This window comes from Nothoprocta perdicaria, unplaced genomic scaffold (genome assembly GCF_003342845.1).
Source record: "Nothoprocta perdicaria isolate Ctin4 unplaced genomic scaffold, notPer1 scaffold_7, whole genome shotgun sequence".
NCBI lineage: Eukaryota > Metazoa > Chordata > Aves > Tinamiformes > Tinamidae > Nothoprocta > Nothoprocta perdicaria.
In genome coordinates this window covers 6,400,425-6,427,631 of record NW_020455976.1, presented here as the reverse complement: position 1 = coordinate 6,427,631, position 27,207 = coordinate 6,400,425, and the positions used below count along the sequence as shown (strand labels likewise).

Here is a 27,207-nt window from a genome sequence, read left to right as displayed (position 1 = left end):
AGGCGGTGCTGTCAGCCTGGCTTCCAAGGGAGCTCGCTGAGGGTCTACCAGGCCTTGGGCACCACAGGTGCGTGAGCTCCCTGTGAGCAGGCGCAGTTAGTCCGGGCACCCACAGATCAGGTGTGCAAGCAGTGTCCCAGCACCCACAACCTGCCCCATCTGTGCTGGGGTCTGTTGTGTGCCAGGCTGAGACCCCCAGAGCTGAGCCTGGGAGCTGCTGCTGAGGACCTGCTTCAAAGGCAGGTCACTGCTGTGGGGCATCTGCTGGGCTTTGGGGCACCAAAGACCAGTTTGGGCTCCTTGATTGAGTGCTCTCCATTATTATTGCAGCCTCTGATATCCCCGGGGTCTTGGTCTGGGATCTGAGGCCAGCAATTTTTTTTTTTTTTTTTTTTTTGATTGAAGAATGTTTTGCTCATTTATTCCTAATCGCATACAGTTATAATCACTGTCCAGGCCATGGCTTTCAGCTATCTTTAAATTAAAAGAAAATAGAGGGTTGTCTTCCAGCACCTTGGGAGCCAAGGGAAGCCTTAGCCAAGGCCAAGCTGTAACGTGGCAGTACAAACACTGATATTTGATGTTTCCCCCAAACTCTTAATTAAGAGCCGATGTCTTTCCCAAGGTTACCAGAAGGACACCAGCTTACAGGACCCGCTCGTCTGGCTGCCATAATGCTCAGCCTGTTCCGATGGCAATGAGCTGATCACTGTTGTTCTCTGTGCTCATTTTAGGGTTATTTACTTCTTTTATTGAGTGCTGCTCCATATCTCCCTTTATTTTTCTTCTGGCTAAAACCAGGCAGGCAGCTTTTAGGCGAACGTCCCTGTATCCTCCACATGTCTCCAGCAGGATCCAGCTACGGGGTCAGTGGAAGGCTAAGGGGATAAGGAGGTGCAGAGCAGCAGGGAGGGCAGGCACTGGGTGTCCTGCCTGATCCAGGTACCTCCTGAGCCTCCTCTGCATTGGGCCTTTCCTTCTAAAACTCCTCAAAATAGCAGACTCTGGATTTTGTTTGTTGTTTCCTTTTTCTCCTCCTCAGGTGTTCGTGACCCACGGTGCTTGTTTGCTGCTCCCCTGTGATCCCAAGGCCCTGCCTGTGCAGACCCCAACATCTCCATGCTATTATCTATTATTATTATTATATTATTATTATCTCCATCTGCTTGGCTGTGCGGTGGAGGCCACAGCCGGTGCCGGGCGCCTCACGGGGACATCCTGAGCAGTGGCGTCTTCCCCAGGCAGCTTTCGGCCTAGGCAAGATGGCGTAGGTGAGGGAGGCCAGTGCCGCTCGGGCGCGGGGCCGGCCCTGCCGCTCATTCATTCTTTCTCATAGTATTTTTAGGGGAGGAATTCACCTCCTGACCCGCCGCCTGCCGCGCTGCCTGGGAGAGCGGGGCAGTGGGAGGCCTCGCGGCGCAGGGAAGCGCGGTCCCAGGCTTGTTCCAGCTGCAGCTTTCCAAGCTGCTCCTATTTTGGGATCGGCTGGGTGTTTCCAGGTCCCCTGGGTACGCTCTGCGCTTGTCTTCTCGCCTTTGTTAAGGCTGCCTGGCCCTGGAAAACGGCCCTCATTTATTATCCCTTTTTTTTAATTGTATAAACAAGTAAGAATGCTCCCCGCTTACCTAACCCTTTCTGGGAAGGGGTGTGTGTCTCTGCGGGGAGGTGGATGGTGAGGGCTGTATTTGTGCAGGTATCCACTAGTTCTTCTTGCCTGACTCATTCTTTCAGGCTGCAGGTAATGTAGTGAGCAAAAGCAAGGAGTATTTTTATATTGTTGAAAGGTGAAGTCTCAGTTTCTGTCTGCACTGAAAGGTGAAATGTTTGGGGAATGAACACAGTGCATCTGGGGCATTTCTCACTTCTGTTGGCTGATTGGGAGGCTTTAGGAAGGCTTAAACTGGCTGCAAACTGGAAAAACACAGGCATGCTCCTTCTTGCCTGGTTTACTTCTAGTTCCTGCCTTCCTCCCACCTTCCCAGACCTCTAAGCACGGGCTCAAATCCATTGCAGGCTTGTTTGAATGTGAACCGTGGCACAGGAGCCCACCGTGGAGGGATGGAGGTAACCACACACTAAGTGTCTTGTTCAGCCAGGGCCATAAATAGGCCGGTTACAACAGTGCCATGTTCTGTAGGTGTCTTCACTTCCCTGAGTTACTTAGAAGATGGGCTTAATAGTCATGGATTGAGGGTAATGAGTTGTACACAGCCTTCAGATCATCGATCTGTTGCACTTGGCTGAGGCTCCCCGCAGGCCAGCGGGCTGTGCCTCATGTTATGTCTAAGTTCAAAAGCTTTGCTGAGTGGGGGTGAGCATGTGGTCTGGTTCCTCACGGCTTTCCAAAGCCTTGAGTAAATTTAAATTTTCTCTTCATTTGACTGCAGCAATGTATTTCAGGCTTATTTCCCTTTTTTCTTTTTTTTCATGGGCATCATGAAAAGTTTTTGTTCAGCATAACTCTGAAGCTGCGGTCCTTCTGGAAACCAGATGTGTCATCTCAGTAAGACATCCTGTCTAAATGTTTTCAAACAGAAGTTTAAAGCTGCTTCACGACTCTCGATTCTGGAGTTGTTTGTTTTTCAGTGTTAGTTTTCTGTCTTGTTGAATAGCCACAAGGCCGGATTCGGATCTCACCTCTACCAGTTGAACGCAGGAACTGCTCTTCCTGAGTCAGGCTGCACAGAAGGGAGGTTGGAGCAGGCTCCTTGTTCCCAGGCTCCTCTCAAGGATGACTAAGACCATAGTAGCTGATTCTTAACCCAAATGTCAGCATGGAGCAAGCTCTCCACAGAAGTAGCCTGGGTCTCCCCCTTGTAGGATGCATTTACTGGAACCGCTGTCAGCAACAGGAAAAGTGATGGAAAGCAGGCAAGTTATGACATTAATGGAGGTTTTTTTTTTTCGTTTGGAGGGAGGAAAAAAAAAAAAAGAGATTACCAAGGAACTTCTTTGCAGCCTTGCAGTTTCTGAGATGGGCTGTGATGTGATGGAAAGGGACTAATTTTGCAGATTAAAATTCCCTCTTTGGAAATTACCATTCCTGCTGGCAACATAAGCACTGAAAGAGCCTCCAAAAGAAATACACTGATTCTTGTCTCCCTTTGCTCCAGAGCACAGCTCTCCTCCCTTCAGGAGTCCTGCATCCTGGAGATGAGCACGTGCTGAGCCTGCTGTGGCAGGAGAGGACGGCCTGGGTGCAGAGTCCCAGTTTGGGTTTGCACTGGATGTTAACTTACATTTCATTTCTTGTTGTTGGAAGAATAAGGTATCACAAGTAACTCAGCTGAAGCTAATAGGCAAATTTCTTGGTAAGTTGTACCTGTTTGGTGCTCTTGAGCTAATGCCAGGTGGCCATAACTCCAGTTCATTAGTGCTATTAACTGATTCCTGGGTGTTTTGCAGCACTGTTCTGGGGCGAAGTCGTCAGAGCTGCCCTGGTAAGTTTGGCTCAAGGGAACTCTATTGGCACAGAAAGTTTCCATATATCCTTTTACATTAGCAGATAGTAGAAGGCTTTTCTGCTAGACCGTTGCATTACTGTGGGTGTTTTCATGCATGGTGAGGGAAGAAAGATAATCCTGGAGGCAGCCAGAGGTGAGAGAAGTGGGAATGGATGATACCTCATCTAGCCTACAGGCAGCTGCTGGGAACTGAAGCCCCTGGAGTTCCCTGAGCATCTTTGAGCCCTGTAGGGGCAATCAAATCAGATCAGTTCCTTTTCCATGAGCCTGGCCTGGTTTTGAGTCAGTGTAGAAACAGTGCTGCTATATCCTCATGCTGTGGCTCTTTACAGGGCTAAAATGGACTGTTTGGAGGGTTGGTACTGGCTGCTTTCACTGTGAATTAGCTGTGTCTCTGAGCCAAGAGTGTTCATGCCTGGGGAAAAAATGACTAGTTCTATACCCTCTGGTATTGAGAAGCCACCAAGAGATATTCAGGCATGAAAAGCCAGTGTGCTCTAGAGTTTTCATTTTCTGTGCTGGCAGATGCTGACTACTGAGAGAGAACTACATCAGTTCTGTTGCTGAAAAATAGTGGCAATTGCCTCCAGAGCAGATCCTGAGTGTGGCAAAGATCATACGAACCACTGCAAGTGTGGAAGGCTGCTCCTTCCATTAGGACCTTCCAACTTTCCATGCAAGTCCTAGGTCCAAGAAAAGCTATCTGGCCCATGTGATATAACTGAGGACTGCCCAGTTCTAGCCAGTGACTACAGCCAGAGGACAGCATGGTGAGCAATGTGTCTAGTTACCCTTGAATCAAGGCCAAAGAACCAGGTGGCTGCTTGCAAATGGGTCAGGTCATGTTGCCACTGATACTACCTGGGGCAAATCTTTGCAGTTGTTTCTGTGGTTTCATAGCCAGGTGTCTTTGACAGCCTGCTGCTGTGTCCTGAAATGCTTCATCCTTAGTCTACTACCTTCTTGGGATGAGTCCTCTTTCAGAGGTGGCCGTGCAAAGACACAGCCACATTAGGAACTTTTGAAAGACAAGCCATGTGAGACTTCTGAGGAAAAGTGGCTGAGGAAAGAAACTTTCATTACTTCAAGATTGCTGATTTGGTCTACAAGTCCGAAGCAGATGGGATCCAACACAACTTGAACTAAGCCCATGAGAAACTTCTAAATGCTAAGATAATTTTCAGTAAATACTTTGCATTATGACATCCTGTGAGCTCCTCCAAGTGTTACTGGAAGCTTGTTTCAGCTTGCCAAATTTCTAGCATTTTTTTACTTTACACACTTGACAGATAAGCAGCACCAGTGACTTAACCACAGCGACCCACTCAGCTGGCAACTTTTGGCCTCCTGAATGTCCTTGACTCCTCCTCCTATTTGAGTAGTGCTTGGTGTTAATGCAGGGGCATTGTTGTGGGCATCCTGCCCTGGGTGTTTTTTAAAAACATAAGTTTTGGCAGACAGATCTGATTTGAAGCATAACTGCTGCTTAGGCTAGCATGGCTTGAGGAAGACAGGTAGGAATTACTGAGGGTGAAACATTAACTCATGTCAGATTTCAAGCCTTAAGCCAGAACCTTAACGTTTCTACTTGTTCCTACCTCCACAAGCTTGTTTATCCTAATCTAATTTCATGCCTTTTATTTACATAATGTTGGATGTAGTTCAATGATAGGCCCGTCAAGACTGACAGCGCAAGTACAAGAAGTGTTCAGGCTGAAAGGAACATAAAAATCCCTCATGGAGAGCTCGGAGGGCCTGGCTTAGGCTGTGTGCAGTTGCTGAGGGTTCATTCCTCTGGCGTGACTCTGGAGCTCACCAGCACCAAGTGAGACACTTTGAGCCTTTTGCCCTTGGAGGAGCATTGACTCATTTTAATAGTTTCTCTCAGGAGACATAGGGCAGAAGAGTCTCTACTGCATGAGAAAGCATCAAGAAGTCAGTCACGAAAGCCCTCAGGAAGGGAATAGATCATAAGAAGAAATGGCTCAGGTAAAACACCTGCTCTGGCTTCTTTCCAGAGCCATATGAGTCTTTTGCCCAGGCTGGATCAGGGTTTTATTGCAGATCTCTAGATTTTGGCTCTAGCTCTCTCATCTTTGCAAAGACCTTCTAGTGAAATGGGCTAAAATCTGAATGGCCTTGAGTGGATTGCTAGCTAAGAAAAAGGGCAAAAGAGACAGTTGGTGTTTCAGCTGGATTTTGATATTGCTGCCTGAGATTCTTTCGAATCCCTAATTCAAAGAGCCCAGTGGCAGCCCACGAGTCTTGGTGCAGAAGGGAGTTACCACTGATTCCTAATGACTGGAAACCACCAAGTTTTGTGTTTGGTTTAATCCTTGCCTGTGGTGTTTAATCCCGCCTGTGGAGCTGCAGCAGAGCCAGCACCACTGCCAGCCCTCGGACTCCTTCAAACCTTTGCTCCAGAAAAACCACCACCCCCAGAACAGTGATCAGGGCTGATGATCCACCCTGTATCTGCACAAATCCAGTTCTATAAGAAATACCCCCTCTGAGGGTTTTGCAAAAACCCTGTCCTGTTTGGAAATGATGGATGCCAGACAGCTATTAGTAAGCTGGAAAGCGAAATGGGTGCAAAAGTCATCCAATCTTAAGGGTGCCTTCTTTCTCGTATCTTCAGCATATACAAGGGTTTTCTCTTAAAAATGTCTGAGAGGCAGATATTCATGAAACTGCATTTATAGTAAGGTCTGTGGAGCACTGGGAAAGCTAAATAAACTCTTTGGGCAGCGGTTCAGCTTTTTTAGCATACTCGACTTGCCCAATCTCTATCCCTTTTAAATTCTAATGACTTCCTCCGGCGTACCACAAACACTCTGGCCCTTGTCACTTCTCCCTTTGAAGTGTGCTTTTCATAATGCTGCCTTTTCTGCAATGCTCCTGCTGTCAGTCAGCTCACTAGTACAAAATTTCCCCCTGCTTCAAAATCACTTAATTCCTTTCAATTACAAATAACAGCTCTCCTGTTGCTGGCTGCTGACTCGTGCAAGAAAGGTAGCGTGCCCTGAGTGAATGCAGAGAGCTAAAGTAGGGCAGAGGAACTGGAGCGATGGTCGGAGCAGGAGGGAGAGGTGCAGACACCCTGAAGTATGGTAAGAAGAAAGTGTCTCAGTGAATCAGAGTCTGAGTCATAGTTGGTGCTGGGTGCTTATCCTCACCAAGGCTTTACAGCATTAGCCCAGTCACTGGAGTTTTGTGCTTTGGCATTAAAAGGTTGCCTGTGGTGAAGAGTGAATATTGAAGAATGTGCATTTCTAAGTCATGGCTTCCTTGCCATATTCATCATCTCCTTTGTGTTGCTTTTCTGACTAGGTTGTTTATGTGGTTCCTGCAGCTATAGCTTCAGAGTGTTTACAAGTCTTAAATACATAACTGCAAAGTTGCCTTATTCCAGGTTGGCAGGACTGATTTTAGTTGGTGTTGCACCATGCAGGTCTGTGGTTTGGCGCAGAGATGCTTAAGCTGGCTGAGAGGCAGCACTAGTCAAAAAGCCAGGGCACTTTCCAGGAAGGAGCCTGGTCTCTGCCTGGTGCTGTGTTGTGTGAGAGCGTCGGCTTGCTCGGGTTAGCTGGACTCTGCACTTGTCTCCACCAAGGGATATAGACTATTGCACTTTCCTTGACTGACATTCCCTCCCACTACATCTGCTTGTGTCTAGGCAGAGTTAGACTCGTTGGTCTAAACGGAGTATTTTACTTGTCTTCTAGTGCTTTTTATGTACAACACATCCTCACATGCCCTTTTAAGAGGTCATGCTGAAAGGGTTGTACAGAAAGTTTGGTAAAACCTGCCAAGTACCATCTGCAACGCGCTCTGAGAGTGCAACGTACTCTTGCAAAACAGCACTGAGATTCAGGTTACTTGTGTTTGGAGTGTGTAAGAGGAGGGGTTGATCGCTTGGGCAGCCCTCAAGCACATCTTGTGTCCCTAGTATTTGTTCAGCATTTCTTGCAATATGTAAGCTGTCCAGCAGCTCACCCAGGCAGCTGTAACAGCAGAGGCCATGTCAGAGCCTGAGAGAAGCCTAATCTCTGTTCCCAGTCCTTGATTAAGAGGCCAAAGACCCGACCCTGCCTTCCTACCTTGGAGGAAGTGAGAAGAGAGCGATTCTCCTGTCTATGGATCTATCCTTCCCCTACCAACACCTTTCTTCTGCTGCTGAAACAAATTAGTGAAATAAAATTCAATTAATTCAAACAAAGATATGCCTGGCTCTAAACCTGGGAAATGTTTTCCCGTTCATCTGCCTTTTCCTTTCTTCACCTGTCTGCCTGCTGCTTAGAGAACTGGGGCAAGGAGATAGCAATAAAACAAATGAAATTTCAACAAACCACAACCCAAACAATCCTCATTTTTTTTTCCTAACCCAAGAAGATTTAAGGATTCTGTGGCTTTGCATTCCCTGGCTTGCGTTGGCTTCGCCTTTGGGGCTGGAGCTGCAGAGAATTGATGGAAGGAAAGTCAAAAGATTGGATGAATGTTGGTGGTGGCTGCATGCACAGGAAAAGAGTGATGGTGTCTGGTGTATGGGTTTTGGTAGCCCTTACAAAACAAGAACAGGGGACAGTAACTGGCAAGATCCTTCTCTAAGTATTTGCACTTGTACTGCTCCACACACAGGTAGGCAAATCCGCATGGTGAGGAGGGAGATCTTGAGCACACAAATAGGAACTACTCTTCTCTCAGCCTCATTCTCTGGACCATCAGCAAGTTACGTTGCCACCTTTTCTTTTTTTCGTCTTCTTTTCTTGTTCCCTTTTCTACAAAACTGCAGACCAGACCAGCTGCTCCACTGGTCATGGCTTTTTGCTAACATCTACACAGCAGTTTTGAAGATGTGCATCTCTTTAAGTACTAGAAAACTATCTTGAGGGCATTTCCTGTTTGCGAGATGATAATCGTGTCCCTGACTGAATTGATGCCAATGCTGCAGGCAAAGTGATTTACTAGCCAGGCTGCACTTATTGCTAAGTTAATAGAAAGTTCCCTCAAGTTACTACATTCATTAAAACCTATTAATTTCTCAGTGCAGACTTTGTGGGAGGACATGGCCTGCTCTGGCAGCAGGGAGCTAGGCAGGCCTTGGGGAGAGCTGGGGACCACTGGGGAGAGCTGTGAGGATGAGTTAAGTTGTGGATTGCCCTGGAAGATAGAGAGAACCATGTAAGAGCTGGAAGAAATTATTTGTGGGGATTAGCTGTCAGCCATTGTACTGGACCTACTTAATTTCAAGAAAGGATCAATCTCTGATCCTGAGTCAATGTCCTAAATGCTTCCAAGGTAGGCTAAGGTGGACCTGTCTGGCCCTCCTGCCCTCTTCTGCTAGATCTCAAGGCTGCTGACATCTGAGGAAAGTTCAGCCTTGCATCAGTGTCAACCTGTGCTGGTTGCTCTAATTTCTAGTTTGGAGAGTGGAAAAAACGTTTCGAGAAGCAGATGATTGCAGAGACAGCATGTCCATTACCGACGATGGCAGAAGTGTTCATCAGAGCGTAACGCTGAGAAAACAGAAACAGCCCACGTAGCTAAGTTAAGGCCAAGCTACAAGGGTCCCTTAGAAATCTGTTAAAAGGGAGATTAGAGTCGAGCATGAGTTTAAAAAGATGTTCCAGGGAAGGTGAGTTTGCTGGAAGGGCTTGAACTTGTTCATCAGCAGTTTCGTGTCACAGATTTTCTGCTGAAGCGGTAAACGAAAATAATCTAACTCTTAAATCTATGATAGGATTAGTGATACCTTTGGCATATTTATGTAATGGACTTCAGAGGTTTAATTTGGAATATTATTTCCACTCTGAATAACTGGCTCTCATTCATGTAAACAAAGCACAAGACAGGCTAAGAAAGAAAATCTCTTTTATCTGGTAAATGGTTGCTTTGCTGGTTTGGGAGTTGTCTCTTGTTTCTCATGCCTCATAGTTTGGATAGCAAGGGGGGAGCTTTCCAGCTCACATGGGAAGGGAAGAAATGCACATCTTGGTCCATGTCTGTGCTGCCACAAAGCCCCAGGCCCCTGAGGGGACCTGCGGGGAAGAAGGCAGGTGACATAAAATTATCTTGTTCTGAACCTTCTCTCCATCCCCCTGGGGCATTTCAGGTAAATTTGACTTCCTACTTCTCAGTGACATGAGGGAGAGGAGACTTGAGCCTCGTGGTGCAGGTCTTTGCTAATCTTCTATGGCCCAATAAAACAATATTTATCTGTCAATCTTGGCAGCTTTATGTTGGTGTTTTCCTATCCAATACCTAGTAAGGGATTCTCCCACAGAAAGCCGCCATGGGCAGTGGGACAGGTCCATCCCATTGAGCCAAGCCTAGTTTCGTCCACAGAAAGATATACTTATCTCAGTAACTGCTGTCCTGTAGCAGGGAGGCCGCAGAGGACACAGGGGTGCTGCTTTACATGGCTGCTGCATGTGGCTCATTTCCTGCCTTTTGGAGTGTGTGTTTGTCTGCATTTTCTTCTCTGATGCCTTCTCCATGAGCCTGACCATCGACACTGTGTGGGAACTGGATTCAAAGGCAAACATAGGAACCTGTGTTTTGTCCGTCCATGCAATGAATGGAGCTCCACTGGTCTCCTTGGCACTGACACCGTGGCCCTGGTGCCCAGCAGGTTCTGCACTGGTTGTGAATTACCCTGCCATTTACCTCAGTACCCTCCTGATCACCAAGAAAAGTATTTTATCACTGTTTTGCCACTTTGTCACTTGAGTGTTATCAGGGCAGGCTTTTTTTTTCCACACAGAAAGCACACAACTTGTTTTGGAGAAGTGATGCCTATGCAATAGCACCTGCACAAATTGGGTGGCTTGGGAGAGACTCTTTTCTGATGCTCTTTCCTGTGACTGACACTGGTTTTCCTGAGAGCAGCAGCTATTCATTTTATAAGCATTGGGCAGAAATCCCACTAAAAGACTCTGCTAAGGAAATACGTTTGGCAGCTTGTTGGGCAGTGTGGATTAACAACACAGGCACAAAATGGTACCAAAAGCTGCAGCTGCATTTGAGCAAAAGGTGGAATTTGGGGCCTGGGGCAGGGTAGAACTGCTGTTTCTCTAGAGCACTGCACTAGCATTAGACAAGACTGGTCTTCCCCTGAAAGGTGCCTGTGTCTCAGTTACTCTTTAGTGCCCAGCTGCTTTAGGAATGGATACCAGGGCTGCTGTGTCCTCCTGGAGGGCTGCAGTCCCGACAGAATTCAAGGACTGTCTCCTGTCTGTGACCACTGAAGTGGGGCGGAATAAAGATGAGGTAAATTCTGGTCATCTCTTGAATTTAAGAGCAGGGACATCCAGTCCTGCCTTCAGGACACCTCCTGATATCCGTGCCCTATGGTGGGTGGGTGAGAGCTGTGGCCTGCTGCGCTAACAGAGGCCCAAGGCCTGCGGAGAGCTGCTGATGGAGGCCTGGGGGCACCGTGTGGGACCCAGCCTGCAATGTGACCTCCCCTGACTGTAGTCTCCCTCAGGCCTCCTCTTTCCACACCTCTTAACCCTAACCTGAAGTTCAGTAAATGTTGGTGTACTTAAAATCCTGCTGTTAAGAGTTTTGCTTCTGTATGATACAAATACCGCAAGGGAGGGAGGAGGATGGGGCGGCCTCTTCTCAGTGGTGGCCACTGATAGGACTAGAGGAAACGACCACAAACCAAAGCACCTGAAGTTCCACAGGAACTTAAGGAAAACTTTCTTAACAGTGAGGGTGACAGAGCCCTGGAACAGGCTGCCAAGAGAGAGGTTGTGATGTCTGTAGCTTTTTTTTTTTTTTTTTTTTACTTTTATTTGAGCACATCTCTGCTCATGTTTATGTACTGGGATTTCAGAGGAAATATCTGCTTTGCACATGTGCCCACCTCGTTTTTAGGCTTCCAAGCCACGCTGAAGAAGATGACTGATGAGGACTGCGTGGCATATTTGGACACAGGACTGTTACATTTCTTTCTAAATAATGCTCCATCAACAGCAGCTGCTGTAGTGTCCATCAGCCTGAGACACTCCAGGCTGCCTCAGAAGTCCATTTTTTCCCATGCCAGCGCAGTAGTCTGGTGCAGTCATTCCACTCCACAGCTATGGAGCTAGAGGCTGAGCCCTGGTGGTTATGGTTGGTCAACGTGGCTAGAAGGAAGCAGCGAGGAAAAGGCTGGGGCCGCATCTGCCTCTCTGATACTTCTGCTCTTGCCTTTTTGTTATCAGCTGCCTTCCTCTTCTGCTGTATTTCTGTTGTTCACTGGAGAAATTATGCCATTATTCAGAGAGTGGTGGGAAAAATGCTTTAATTGGAGGTGTTCAGAGGGTGTGTGCGTAAGTATGTGTATGTGCATGTGCCCCTTACAGAAAGGGGGGAGAAAAAGAAAAAAAACCTCTTGCAGTTTCCTTCATTTTCTTTCTTGCATGCGAGAAGGAAATCTGTGCACATGTTTTTGGCAGTCAGCTGCCTTTGCTTGCATTGATGTGGTGCAAGCTGCAGGGTGTTGCTGCAGGGCTGTCTTTACCATCATTGTGATGGCTAATCTCACTCGGAGGCAGGCCTGGTTCTGCCAAGGTGCTGCCCCAGGCTGGCTTTTTCCGCAGGAAAGAGTGATCCCGTGGCCAAGGGCTCTGCCAGAGCACTGTGCTGGTCAACACAGCCGCTGTTCTGTGTTGTGGAGAGCAATGGGGTGCAGCCCCATCTGGATATACCCTGCCTTCCTCTGGACGTAGCCCGCCAGCATGGTAAGAGCAACAGGCACAGACTAGGTGGGCAAGGCTACAGTCATGGTCAGGAGTCCCTCTAAGAACAACTGATCTTCGTCTCCAGATCTAGAACAGCCCTAAATTTAGACTACTCGAGGACCATTTTAGGGAGGAAGTACCTCCATGGAACAACTTCTGCCTTGAGGAGGAGACCAGGTGTCTTGCAAGGCTGGGCTGAGCAGCTCGCTGTGCGCTGCCTCTCTGTCCCCAAACTCTGCAGTGGAGCCCAGCACACTTGTGCTCTGGCCTTTAGTTCTTTGCGTGGTTTTTGTCTTTAGCAGCTGTTGTATTTGACCAAGCACTTCCTCGCCCCTTCCAGGACATAGTTGCGTGTTACATGTGTTACAAACAACGGATGTCCTTTAAGTTATGGGTCAGGTTGTCACCAGGGCCCCAGCAGTGAAGTCAACCACATGGTCTTCTAGAGGGTGAGAGATGGAGAGAGAGTTAAAGCTTCACAAAACAGAGAGGGAGAACCCAAAGCTTAGCAGAAAAGTGTGGGAAGAAGCAGGAAAAAGGACTGTGGGGTGAGGAGGCAATCAGTGGTGGCATGGATTTTAGAAAAATTGTTGTTTTATGCCACAGAACTGTAGGCTTCAATGCTGAGACTTGGCAGCAAGCAAGAATTCTGTTTCATAAAATCTGGGATTGTTTTCCTCACCCTGGGACGGGAACCGACTATCACCTGTTCCTGGGATCCCTTACCCTAGTTTAAGACCCTAGTGTACGCCTTGACCTACCTGACACGGTCCTGATCTTTCCAATTCACCTTCATTTCTGATTTACTTTGATCCAAAGCTTATTCTCCCAGTTATCGTGTTCTAATTCCCTCCGCTGTTGTTTCCCTGATGTTCCTCTATCTTAATCCCATGCCAGAAGGAATCACCGTGTTTTGCGAGTGCTGTGACTTGGTCACACAAGCACACTCAGGGATGCAACGCTTAGCACAGGGACAGTGCAGGACACTCCAGGTCGCCTGTGAGCGTGAGGGGCTCTTTACCACTGTACCATGTTATAGATGGAAGAGACACTGACTTCTTTCAGATTTGAGCAAATTAGATGGGCAGAGCGAGACCGGCTATGACTCACCAGTTGATGGGTCTTGGAAAGACTGAGACCCTTTGCAAAGGCAGATGTCACTGTGTTCACCCCAAGCTCCATGCCTACACCATCTATTGTGTATAATAAAGCACTATGGCACAAATAGATGCAAGATTGCTCAGTGAAAATGCCTTAGGACAAAATAATTTTCACACTTCCTTTTTCTTCTTTTTTTTTTTTTTTTAATTTTTCTTGGATGCTGTTTCTCATCTTGCAGCGGAGGGGAGGGGAGTCTGTTTGTTCAGCAGACTGAGAAGCTTTGTGTGCGTTTTCTGCTGCCGTGTTGTTGAAGTTCAGAGTTCCTGCGTTCGAGCTGCCAGCTCCTCAATGTGATCCTGTTCGGCCGCCCAGAGCAGCCCACGCAGAGCTGCTTGGGCCCATCTCAGCAGTTCTCAGCCTGCAACCAATAGGCCCTGTATTTGCCCCTCTCCTTCTGTGATTCATGCTTTGTAACACAGGCAAGCTCCCAAACGGGGCTAACGAAGCCAGGTAGAACTGGATTTTAGGGACGTCAGAGAGTCTTTCTTTTTTCTCTTTATTTGTTTTTCTTCCGTGTAAGCAGTCATTACTTCTGAAAACCAAGCAGCTTTGTGGCACTACTTGTAACTAACCCAGCCTGATAAATTATAGTAGGAGATCTCCAGTTTTACAGTTTTCCTATTTAGAGGAGTTGGGGGTTGCTGCAATTTTGTGACTTTTCCCTTTTATTTTTCAATCTAATAGAGCTTCTCCAATGCACTGCAGTGACTGCAAGAGTGAAAAGCAAAGGCTGCTCCATGATTATAGAAACCCACTTAGGAGGCCTTAACTCACATGCACTTGCATTCTTCTGCTGGCAAGGTGGATGCTGGCAAGGCTTTGCATGGGGCAGGTGTCTTTCAATGTGGTGGCCTTCAGCGGTTCAGCAGGGCTGTCCCTGCTTCCTCTCGTGCCGATCACCCTGCAGGCTACCAGGTGTATGGGCAAGCTTATGGCCATACGTTATGGCCATCCTGACGTTTCGCTGCCTGTGTGTGCTGGGGACAAGGGCATTCGGAGCAGGGTGGAGGAGCTCTGGGCTTCGGCCCTGGCAGTTCTTGAAGCGTTTTCTTTGCTCCTCCCTTGCACGACTCTGAAGCAGGCGGGACGAGGAGGGTCCGGCCGAAGAAATATCCGCCTTGTTGGTTTGGAAGGCAGCCTCGCGTGAGGGTCATCCAGCTGTTACAGCTGTCACTGTCAGCACATCTGCCTTTCCTCACAGCTAGGGAGAATAGGCTTCTTTAGCTGTCATCAGAGATGACTTCTTCTCTCTTCCAGCAACAGTTGGCCTTTGCAAAGCTCTAAATTAGCCTAGGAGGCCCGGGCCGGGTCCTCCTGCTCTGCTCACAACACCAGCTATTGAGCGGCGTGAAAGCTTCCTCTGTGCCGCTGCGCGCTCTTCAGCTGCCCTATTGATTTTGTGCAGGGGAGAAGAAAGAAACCAGGGCAAAAAAGTAGGAGCTTCTGCCAAAGCGGCCCTGGGCAGAGCCCGTGCTGCTGGGCTGGAGGGGAGGCCGGCACTGAAAGGATGTCCCGGGAAGGCTCCTCTCTGCAGAGGAGATTCCTCCAAGGCTGCAGGGTTCTCCTGCATCCCCGTACCCATCACAGGTTCCCCTGGCTTTGGGCTCCCCAAGGCTTTGGAAGCAGGCTGCAGCACCACAGGTATTTACAGCCTCCCCTCGAATGGAGAGCGATGCTGGGGACAGTGCTGCCTCCCAAGAGTTTGACTCAATCTCGTGTAGCTGATGGGAAGCAACACCCTAAATCCGGCCTCTGCTTTTGGACAGAGTGCGGGAAATCTCCCAGTGCTCCAGGGTCTGAGTAAGGATGATTGGGAAGTGAAAGCTGCAGCCTGGGACACAGGAAAACCAGGTTGCATTCCTGATCTGAGGGAGAATGCACACACATCCCTGGACAAATAGTTTCATCTATCTGCGCCTTGGTTTCCTGCTCGTAAATGATACTCCTTATCTTCTACCTCTCATCTCAGTAAAGGAAAGTTTGTCTTTTGGTATGTATCTTATTACAGTTCTTTGTCCAGTGACTGGGGGCCCCTCTCCCTTGGTAAAATAAATAATTTAATATAAATTAAATGGTCTAATATAATCCTGCCCAGTGGTTACTAAAACACTTGACTGAAAGTTCATTGAGAGCCCGTCTTTCCATTTCCTCATAAGGCCAAGACATGAAGTAATTAGATGTAGACATAGGTTGTTATTGTAGGAAAATGACAAAGATCCAGTGGTTATTGGAAGGAATGGCTTTTATAATCTAGTTTAATGGTCATTTACCTTTCAGTGACCTTGGTGTCAGGCAAAATTGGCAGCTCTTTTATAAGGAATGTGCTCCCTCAATGGGGGCTTTGCAAGCTGCTACATTTTTTGGCTCTAGCATCACATGAGCTGGGAGAGCTGCTGCTGTAATGCGAGAGACTTTCTGTCTGCAAAGAGTGGCTGTAGACTGGTGCCAAAAGAAGTCCTTTTCACTGTCTTACTGCCACTGAATTGCCATTGAAACAGCTCAGTCAGCTCCCAAGCAATTCATTGCCCATTGCCTCAGCCAAAGCTGCAGCCTTCGCACAGAGTGTCCTGTGTTGTCCGACTGCTTCCTAGGAGCTCCTGGAGTAAAAGGCAATAGGGTATTTTGCTGATGTAGTTGCTCAGTCTCTGATTAAATGTGGTGAAGGAACTGGTAGTTCTATTTGTAAACCCTATAAGCTTCCTTCCTACCTCATGGTTTGTATATTTTTTGAAGTTAGCTCTTTTCAATGGTATTATCTGCTCTTTGCATGTGCAGATCATCCAGGTTGCATGCATCGATCATGCTGATCCTGCATCACTGTCCACCGCATGTTGGGAAATCCTCATGGTTTTATGCAGCAACTGATATTTGTGGCTGTAGAGAAGGAGCCTTGTGCTATCTAGTACCACCACCTACCTGTGTGCCTTGCCTTGTTAGGATATACAGCAGGTCAAGACCTAGGACTTGAGAGGACTGGCTTCAGCAGAGATTTACAGGGTGACCTTGTCTAAGTCTCTGAGCAAGATAATAGATAATTTCCTGGTTTTGATGAATAATTTTAAGTGCTGTGAAGTTGTTTGCAAGAGCCTCAAAAAGATCAGTTCAGTCTTATTATACTTGGGGGTTCCTAAATAAATGCTATGAGACTTTTAAGACCTGCACAGTTGTGCAGGAGGGTTTTCCCAAAGCACCTCTGAGTGCATTGATGTGTATTGTGCTCAGAACTCTTATCTTCATTCTGCTGCTCATTTGGTTTTGCAAATGTGTTCCTTGCATCTAACCGCTGCCCTGAGGACTGGCAAACAAACCTAGCCAAGAGTCATCCTTTTACCTGATAATATTCCTAAACTACTAAGATAAAAAGGGCGAAACAATACAGCTTTGAGGGAGAGCCATCCATTTCGGGCTGCTTTGAATAACCACCAGCCTCATTTTGCTATTAGCAAGTTCAATATCCTCTGTCACTAGAGGATAGCGTGATAGATTCTCAGGTGATACCAGGCCAGCACTCAAAATCCTGAGGTGGTTTCATGTCCATTAATGCTGAATAGTTTTTAGTCCTGTTGACCTGCTGGGACCCTGCTGTGGTTTTTGCTTGCACAAAATATCTTTCAGACTCCTCCGTATTCATCCCTCTTCCCCTTTGCATTTGTCACTGTCTGATGAGGATTAGCGCGTCTCCTCCTGATACGAGAGGATGAATAGTCACATTCATTTCAATGGCAGTTTATTTTTGCAGGTATCAGGTTTGGAGAGGGAATGTGCAGCTGAGATCAAAGGGATATTTGCATGGAAGCAGAGCGTTTATGTCCTGCTTCTTGCTGAAGAAGAGCAAAATGACTCTCGTCAGTCGCTGAAGTCTGAACCCATTGAAATCTGACGGAGTCTTTCCACTGACCTTTATGGCCCCTGGATCACGTCCTAAATGAGTTGCTTTGAGTCACTGGAAGCCTGAATTCAGCTCTGGTGGGCTGGAAAATGTAACCTACTGTACATACTGTGCTATTCAGAAGAGCTTGATTCCATGTGTCTGCTGGTGTGGATGCTTGGGAAAAGAATGAGGGCATTTTCTGCAGTAGTGGGGGTGGGAAAGGGAATTTTTCCCCCTTCCCCAGAAACTGAGTAGCATGACTTCCATGCAGGCAGCTGTTGAGAACTGACCCCCTTCTGGAGCTTTCCATTAAATTTGCTACTTCTTGTGCTTCTGATATCATCTCCGACAAGTCCATGTCCTGTCCGCTGGTTTGAACTAACAGGAATGAGTGAGTCCAATAAGGCTGTGATTTATCCTCGTGGGAGTTTCTCTCCTTATAGTTAGAAAAAGCAGGTTCCTGGGAGCTTGGGAGAAACAGGTAGCAAGTGTTTGCCATAAATGCCTACAATTCATTATTGAATGGTACTTATTGGTGATATCCAATCTTATCATCACCAAGTACTACCTCGTTCCTTACAACTTGTGAAAAATGCTGTTGCTCTTTCTAGAAACAATTCCAGCTTTCTCAGTTATGGGTTATAACTGGGTAAAACACAGCTAACAAGAACGTTCAGACCTAACCACCACGATACAGGCATTTTCCATTCTTTGCTGGTCCTTTTCTGAGCAAAAGAGAATTGATTGGGCACAGAGGGTGTAAAATGAGCCACCGGTATCTTGTGAGAGTCTCGTAGAAGCCGTGGTAGCAAACGGTATGGAAATGCTGAAGGTCAAGGCAATGGAGGGCTGACCTGTTTAAACTCTCTGTATTTCACAGCCTTGTATTTCACAGTTCTTGACGGTGGAGTAAAAATTTGCAGCCTGTTTTGTAGCCTGGCTGTGAAAGCAGAAGCTTGCTGCTTCTCTTGTGCAGTTTGGTAGCATTAGGAAGCGATTAGGCAGCAAACCAGGGAGAGTCCAAGAGGAGGAATGGCCCGAGCTGGCGTTCTCTGAGCCTTTCCCACATGCTCTCCTTCTTACGCCGCGCTTCCTCTCGGCACATAATGCTCTGTTATTTCCCCTCTGGAATGATATCCTGCCACGGCTGCTTAATTAGCCCATGACAAACTTGGGAGTGAACAAAAGCGAGCAATTAAATGCCTGTTTCTTCAGTGTGAGGCCTTTCAGGGAAGCGATTTATCACGGGCAGAGCTGAGTGGCACCTCCTCAGAAGGAAAATAAACCTATTAGCTGGGCTTAGCCTTCCGTGCTGGGGAGCCGAGCATCTGAGTTGCTCTTTGCAGGTATAAAGGGATGTCCCTGGTGCAACCAGCTTTCCTAAAAGTTGTCTCATCCAACTGCTCTGTTTTGGGGTTGGCCACAGTTTCCCTGGGCACGAGGATCACCATAGTCACCACTCAAGCAAGATAACCTGAGAAATTACTGAATTGTGAATGGGTTTAGTGCTCTTTCCATGGGTGTGTGCACAAATGTTTCTGAATCATTACAGACTGAGAAAAAGAGGAAAAAGGCCTGAAAAGAGGAGTCATAACACAGGGCTTTTGGTAGATCCTAGTCCAGATGTGGCCTGAATGAAGCACAAAGGGACTCAGGTTTCAGAGTGCAGATCTTGCCAGCTGCTTCTGTGGAGTTTCAGCCCTCATGCTCAAAACCTCTCCATACTTTCCTTGGGCAAAAGCTCTTATAGGAAGACTCTTACATGCCTAATATTATTGTGCTGTCTGAACAAACTAAAGCAAGTTGCAACCATTAGGATTTTAGGTCTCAGTTTCTTCTCAAAACAAGAGGGAGAATTCAGGTTGGAAAATTAAATACGAATTATTTGGGGGCAGAAAAATCTAGAGGATGCTGGAAAATACAGAATCAATACATGTCCTCACCCAACTGCTTTGCCAACAGTTGTCCCTGTTGCTCTCCTAGCTCTCGAGCAGCTGCTCACAGAACTTGAAGACTTTCTGAGGATCCTGGACAAGGAGAACTTGAGCAGCACGGCTGTTGTGAAGAAGAGTTTCCTGTCTGACCTTCTGCGGGTGTACACCAAGTCCAGCGGTACGTGGAGGGAAAACTGGGCACAGGGTGATGGGCTCCCGTGGGAACTGCCGAGGGCTCTTGAAGCAGCCTTTCCTTGGAGGTTGAGAGGGACGGGAGACGTGAAAACTGGAAGGAGAAAACTAAATGGAGATTATTTTTGCAGTGGCCTCTAATTGTTTATGTAGAATTACTGTGGCTATGTGTCCAGCGCTACAAGCAAAAGATTCCCAAGATTCCTGATCCTTTCTGTTTTTCTTGTTAAACCTTAAGTTTATTTAATCCACTCTGTAAGATACACAGGATGTACTGTTTGGCCAAGTTAATATTTAAGTAGAAATTTTAACTTATGGAATTTCCTGGCTATAGAGCATTTAATTTTTCAGCTTGTTGTTACTGCTTGGGGATTTTTTGCATGTAGCCTCAGCCTACATGTGTCCTTGCAGATTCTCACGGCTGACGCTTTTTGCATCTGTCTTTGTGGAAAAACTTATCAACACCAAAGTAGGGAGTAGAGAAAGAGCTTGATTTTTTTCCCTTTGGTTGCAGGTGGTGATGAGGAGTATATTTACATGAACAAAGTGACCATCCATAAGCAACAGGGTGACCAAGAGAAACAAGACCAAGGTAGGGAGTTGAAAATTAATGGTTGCTTCATATCTAATGGTGCAGTAAAGGCACGTGTGGATCAACATTTTAGTGGGATCAACACAGGCCTTTGCTACGACTCTGAAGGCTGGGGCATGGACAGACCATGGGAAGGGCTGCGACTTTTGTTGCATCTCTCTGAAAACTGTGGTCTGTGCCCGTACTGTGAGGTTATTCCTGGAAGTAGCCCTTTGGAGAGTGCTATTTTGGGATAAAAATGTTGCCTTTTTAGACTTGCAGCTCCAGTGCCTGAAATATTTAAGGAAGCCCTGGTGTTTCTTTTGGCCATGAAGCAAGTTGCCTCACCTCTTGGAGGCTTTGAAAGGGTCTGGCTGACTAGCCCAGGGGCTCTGAGCTGTCATGACCTCTCACGGCGAATTCCCAGGCTGTGCCCTCGCCATCCGTGCAGCTGCATCTCCTCAGGGGTGCTGGAATTGTGTAGTGTACAAGCCGAGAAATTAAACTGGGATAAAATACTCATTTCCAGTGTATATTCCCGGGTTCTGCATCTGTAGCGTGGTGAAAAAAAAATCATAACTCTTCAAAAATGCCCTTTCTCTTTGATATTCATTGCAAATGTTTTCTTTTTTGTTAAATGTGTGTCAGTCATAATCTGATTCATGCACAGCTAGCCAGAGGGCGACCCTAGCCCAACATTCCCGGTCTAAACAGACAAAACAGCAAAATGCATCAGTGCCGCCCGCAGTTGATGTGCTGGTCCTGCCATAGACAGAACAGTTCCATTCTCAGAGTTGTTTTTGTTTGGCTGGTTTTGGTGGTGGTGGTTTTGTTTGTTTGTTTAAAAAACAAAACCCTACGCCTGAATCTGGGTTAACTTCAAACACTCTGGAAAACAGGATCTCCTCCCAGTCTACACCTACAGCTCCAGCCTGACCTCTGGGTAACGCTGTAAAGCTCCATAAGAGGATTGCAGAGCCTGCTAGCAGCTCCTGTAGCTGCACAGTAATAGATACATTTCTTTATAGGTTGTGTGGATAAAACAGGGCTTGCACACTGCACAAGAAGTTTCAGACAACTTATTTTTAGAGTTGCTTCTCTTATTTCGGGCTTTGTGCTGTCAGGGCCAGGAACCTCCCCACTCAGGCACTCCCTGAGGGACCTGTTGCTTCTCTTTCTGTTTGCAGCAACCTCCCTAGTCCAAGTAAAACTTCTGAGTTAACTGGAAACGCTGAAGTCAGTCACACACACGCATGGGATCCCAGCTGCAGTTACAGCTGTGTGTGCAGCCCTGAGCCTCTGTAGCTGCATGGAGAGGTCTCTGTGTGCCTGGTCAGCAGTGAGATCTTCAGACTCAGCTTTAAGCAGATGGAGAGCTCCATAGTACACAGAGATGCTATGGGGTGTGATGCAGATTCCCCCCGACTTAACAGTCCTTCCTGTAACCACTGTAGCTCTGTGCCCTTTGCTTCACCTAAGTCTTCTAGTGGGATCTCATGGTGACACTCCCGTGGCTGAGATCAATTGGATGTCTCATTCCCTGCTGGGTTTCTTCACTTCTGTGTATTTGCTGAATATTTGCTGAATACTTCCTGAAATAATAACAATGCACCAGCTCCAAAAGTTCTCCCAAAACCTTAAGAAAAAGTGCCATTACTTAAAAAAAAAAAAAAAAAATCACAGCTCACTGTGGCTGCTTTTGAGTCTGAACATTCAACTCTTGAGGTGCTTCTTTGTGGCACAGTGTCTGAATTCACTGCATTGCAGTGAGTGATGAAGACACTTGCTTGGGAAATCCAGCACATCTCTGTGCTGCAAGCCCTTGGTTTTCCTCAGGGAAGCAGATGCCGCTGCCCTCTGGAAGTCACCGCGGAGGCAGGATCTGGGAGATGGGATGGGTGAGTGGTGCAAGGCTCCTGGGGGCACACACCGTGATCCTTCTAGCGCAGACGTGGGGAACGATTTGCTTTGACAAAGAGCAGAGAGCAGAGATGAACAACAAAATTAGTACAGATGTGAATTTTGGAAATCATTTTGTCTTTTCTTTTCCTCCTTCCTTCCCTTTTCTAAACACTCTCCAAATTCCAGGGCTTAGGGAGACTTTTTTTAATCAGAAAATACATGGAAAGTGTTAATGCTTATCTAGAAAAAAAAAAACCCAACTGCTTCTCTAGGAAAAAACAGGTTTTGTGATGTGTTGGGCACATCTATGCGCATGCCACAGGGCTCATAGTAGGGCTCATGAGCAGTCTGTGTCCAGTATTCATCTGCTCTAAATATCAATTTGAGCTGTACAAGATACCCAGCAGTCCCATTTGTGGGGTGCAGACAGCAATGTTCAGCTGCCTTCTGCTGATCCAGGGGTCTCTGTGGCCTCCAGATTTGTCAAAATCAGCCAGCCCTGGAAGAACAGGAGACCTGTGTCACAGGGAGCAATCTGTCACAAGAGACCATCTTCAGCCTCGTGTGCCTTCAGCCGGGAGCTCAGTGCAGGACAGAAGGGCAGAGCTGTCATTGTGGCTTACAAGTCCCAAATTTGAACAAAGCAGTGTGGTTTCCCACTTCTATTTTTACAGCCCAGAAATGTGCAGCAGAGCTCCTGCGAGCGTTGCGCAGTGCCTCGGCTGCCTCTGCGTGTGCAGGGAACGTGGCCGAAGCCAGAGCAGGTCACCAGGGAGCTGGGGAGCATCTGCCCAGTGTGGGCTGTGCACCTAATTCCCCTGCTTAACTTAACTGCGGTTGTCATACCTGAATATCTTGGCAAGTATTTTGGAAGAAATGGAACTAAGAAATATTATCTGTGAAAGAGGACTTTTCTACTGTGCAGGGTAATACTTTCAAAGTCCTAAATTCTTCATTTGATGCCTCACTCCCCCGTGTTCCCAAGTATTGTTGTATTGCACTGTCTCTAAGGTCGTGGGATTTGGAAAGTTGTCTGAGGCCACCCAGAAATTTTCTGATGGTGGAAGGGACTGAGCACAAGTTTTCTGTGCCTTAGATTAACCCGTCTGCTTTCAGCTGCTTGGAAAAGCTGATTTTGTAGCGCCAGGCTTGGAGAGCCAGGAGGGCTTCTGCAGCCACCCAGCAATGTTTCCAGCGTTTGGCCTGTGCTGCTTTAAGGACATCTCATCTTCAGCTAGTAGGTTCTCTAGCCATTAAATTACAGTTGTTGGCTGATCTTGAGAACTTGTTTTGCAGAGCAAAGAGCAGCAGAAATAAGAGGGAGGATTTAGAAGTGTCCAACATCAGTCCATATCATTGTCACTCATGGTATTTTTGAGGGACAGGAGGGGCAGTCACCCTGTCAAAGCCATTCTGGGCTTCACAGTTTTCCTTCCAGAAGTAAAAAATAGAGTCTGGTTCTTTTGTTGGACCTTCTAGTGCAACATTCCTGGATGCAGCCTGAAATGACATGGTTGCTTTGCTGCACTGTCTGTAATTATCACCCAGCTTCCCACTTAAACAGCACCTGCACAGCACTGGGCAGCCAGTGCTTCACTGGGAAATGCCACATGTCACCGTTAAAACTATTTCTGGCTTGCAGCTCTGGATCGGAGAGACTCCTTGAGCAATGGAGACGTAGGAGTGCACTCGTCCCCTCCGCAGAAGAGCCTGCCAGACCTCCCCCCTCCAAAGGTATGTTTTACTGCTCCTTCCCTTTCACTCCTTAGTCCGTAGGTTGGGAATTTAAACCTCTGAAGGCTCCAGGGTCTTTTTTTGATATGTAATATGCAGCATGGCTATTTGGGTGGAGCTCTGCTAGGTTGGTGAGATATCCCTGGTGAGTTAAAAAGAATAAATCAGTGAAGCTCCATCCAGAGTATGGTTTTCCTGGATCATGTATGTTCCTTCCCTGAGCTCTACTTTTTGGATATGTAAAAGATGTGGGTGTCTGTGCCCAATGCAGGCCAGGAGGGTGCCTGACACCCCAGGCAATGTGACTGTGCACAGCGTCAGCTGGACATCCAGAAATCCCAGTTGTTCCCAAAGCTGGTGCCCAAGCAGGCTGGAGAGCACAAGTGCATCACTGCTGGGAGCCCTGGGATTCCTGTGTGTGCGCGAGAGGACTGTGCAGGACAGTCTGTATTCCCAACACAAGGAACCCAGGCCAGCAACACGAGCAGAGAGCCTCGGCCCTGCTCTGGGGAAGATGCTGGACCCTCTGTTATTCCTCCTCAATGGCCTGTCCTTGGTCTTCCTGCTTCCTTTGAACGCTCCTTGCCTGTGTGAGAGACTCACTGTGTTGCATTCCAGCTCTCCCAAGGCCTGCTGCAAAAACCTAGGAACAAAGTAGCTTTAGATTTTTTCCATAGGGTGGTTATAAACCTAATCAGGCTACAGTTCAGCACTCAGCTGGATTTTGCTTTTGTGCCAGAAAGCCAGACAGGGAATCACAGAATCCCAGAATAGTTGAGGTTGGAAGGGACCTCTAGAGATCATCTAGTCCAACCCTGTGCTCCAGCAGGGACGGGGCACAGGATGGCATCCAGGTGGGTTTGGAGACCTCTAGAGAAGGAGACTCCACAGCCTCCCTGGGCAGCCTGTTCCAAGGGCGCTGCCACCCTCACAGGAAAGAAGCTCTTCCTCATATGGATATGGAACGTCCTGTGTTTCGGTTAGTACCCATTACCCCCTGTCTTGTCACTGGCCACCACCGAGAAGAACCTGAAGAGGCCTTGGGTCCGATTGCCTACAGGGAGCCCTTCCATCTCCCAGGGAGGCTCAGGCCCCTGTGGTGGGTTTGGGAGCGCGGAGCAGAGTGGGAGTGGGAATTGCATTCCATGGTGCATTCCTCGGAGCGCACGGCGCGTGATGGCTGTGGCCATGCCGTGGGCTGTCCCTGCGAGCAGAGGGACGTGCTGGCTACCAGAGGGCACGTGTGGCCCGGCCGGTGGGACGAGCGCAGGAACGCGCTGCCTCCTGCTGCTCCCAGCTGTGTCCCAGCTCCTGCCTGGGACCAGGACATCAGCGCTAGCTCCTGCCTCGCTCTTTCGTCCCACACCCGAGTGTGTGTCCTTGCGAGGAGTGGAAAGGAGCAGTGTCAGTGACAGACCTGCCCTGCCCCTCTGCAGTGACCAGTGACCTTGGAATGAAGATCATAGAATCATAGAATGCTTAAGGTTAGAAGGGACTTCCAGAGGTCATCTAGTCCAAGATGATGCTGGGAAGGTGGTTACTTTCTCTAATTCTTGCCTGCATCATCTTAATCCAGTCAATGTCCCAAGAGAAGCCATTCCTTGGGAGAGCAGAGCTATCTGAGCACAAGAGCGCGCTGCTCCTCCAGGGCACGTTCATGTGCACATGGGTGAGGAACATGCAGGGGAGTGACCTAGCCTGAGCTGCGTGGCAGGAGCAGGCAGAGAGCCGAGCCCACCGCCCACCGCTGCCAAGGAGCTCGGTGCTCACCAGGCACCAGGGGCTCTCCTGCACGTCTGCTTCTGCCAGCGGAGCAGGAGCCACGTGTCGAGGAGGCTGCTGCTCTGCAGGGGCAGCCCCTTCCCCAGCCCGACACCTGACTGATACTGAACTTTGAATACAAAACTCTTGGCAAAATGAGAAGATTAGAAGCGCTCTCTTCAAATGCTTTTCTGTGGAAGGAGTGACTTTGCTAGTGAGACTCCTAAACACACTGCAGAGAACAATTTCTTGGGAAGACATCAAGCTGCCCAGTGTGAAGCATCTTCTCTGCTTCACTGCAGTTCCACTGCACCGTTCCAGGACTCGGCCCCCTTGGATGTTGATGCTTGATCTTCTGATGTTCTTAGCCTCTCCGGAGAGCTCCTGTCCTGAAAACCAGTCCACAAGCACTGGGTATCATGGGATGGCTCTAACACATGCTGTCTTTCCAATATGGCAATCAAGAGGTCACATAAGGGGCCTGGAAGAAAACAGTCCTGGATGACAGCCGAGAAGTTTAGCTAAGTCACTGCTGTGCTCCCAGGCAGCCTGTGCACTACGCCTTCCCCACCACTGCCCACTGGAATGAACTTAGTTTGAATAAAATGGTACCTGTACCTGTGAACTGCGAGCTACTGAGGAGTGTCAGCGATCAGTTGGCAGCAAATATACCTAAATATTCCCATGTACTTAAATATTTCAAGGAGTGTGGCTGGGGAGAGCTTTAAAGCAGTCCCAATTACCCTGTGAAAACCACTGCTGTGGGGGAATGAATCTTCCATGTCCATCTTTGCTGATCCAGGTTCAATGTCCATCTAGGCTACGGGGAAGAGAGAGTGCAAATCCTTGCCAGGAGGTGGGAGAGGACCTGGAAAATGTTTATACTAACTCTATGGACTCTTCTGTTCTCAGCAATGTTAAGGCAGTAAAAGGTTTTTGAAGGGTTCTCTGGTGTGATATTTCAGTTGCTGGCAGCTGTGTCTGTAGCTCCAGTAGAACAGGATTAGTTTCTTCAAGTTTTGATTTAAATGAACGCCAGCCCAGCACGCTCACAGGTGAAGCACAGGGTTAGGTTGGGGTCTCTCAACCAGCCTGGGGTGAAGGACACTGAAGTGTCGTGGTGCCCTGGAAACAGTGCCTGTCTCTAAAAAACACCACAGTGACTCTATTGCTTTAAGTGTCTCTGTGTGAGAGAGATGGAGGGAGAATATCCAGCAAGCGGGAGGTGCCACCTTGCAAGGACTGGGAACAGTATCTGTGGGATTAGCATTTTGTCACTGGAGTTTTCAGTTGGAAGAGCCAATAACTTGAAAGTGCTGTTCTTCTAAAGCTTCTTGGGTTTAATGAACAGAGGGCAGTGACACTTGGTCTTCCGAAACCTAACCTAGTGAAGTCCTCAGACTGGGCCTGAGGAAGTTGCTTGTCTAATAAAGAGGAGACAGCACAGAAGTCTGCATGTGGTGGGGGTTTTCACACCATGGGACTATCAAGTGGTTGCCAGATTCCTGTGATGTTGCTTTAATTTTCCCTTCTGAGGCACAGGAAAAGTTTGGAGATGAAGCTTTACAGCAAGAGGTGTCTCCAGTATTCCCTCATGTGCATGGGTACCATAGCAGGTGGCTTCTCTGGATCTTGGTGTTTCCGGATTTCTTTGGTGTTGTCCCAGCTGCCTTTAAACAAGTCCCAGGCTCGGACCTTGGTGTCCTTTGGTTCTCCCGTAGCCCTGACAGCTCTGCTGCTTTCCGGGTCTGTCCGCTGAGAGGCCACGTGGCCCCTGGAACCATGGAGCCGGCCTACCAGGATCCATCTCCTGCGCGCACGAGCGTCTGTTTGCGAGCTCTGCTGTGCCAAAACGCAGCAGGCAAATGGTCACATGGCTTAGATAACA

At 47.9% G+C, this 27,207-nt stretch overlaps 1 protein-coding gene across 3 annotated transcripts in view; it reads left to right on the top strand.

Annotated features, from left to right (window-relative positions):
- The window catches only part of AFAP1L2 (actin filament associated protein 1 like 2), a 63,503-nt gene that overhangs the window by 15,815 nt on the left and 20,481 nt on the right, over nucleotides 1-27,207 (top strand). For all 3 annotated transcript variants that reach the window (XM_026050588.1, XM_026050587.1, XM_026050586.1), the window contains exons 2-4: nucleotides 19,209-19,337; nucleotides 19,866-19,943; nucleotides 23,467-23,558. In XM_026050588.1, the coding sequence (XP_025906373.1) occupies nucleotides 19,209-19,337; nucleotides 19,866-19,943; nucleotides 23,467-23,558 (299 nt within the window). The remainder of the gene's footprint in view (nucleotides 1-19,208; nucleotides 19,338-19,865; nucleotides 19,944-23,466; nucleotides 23,559-27,207) is intronic.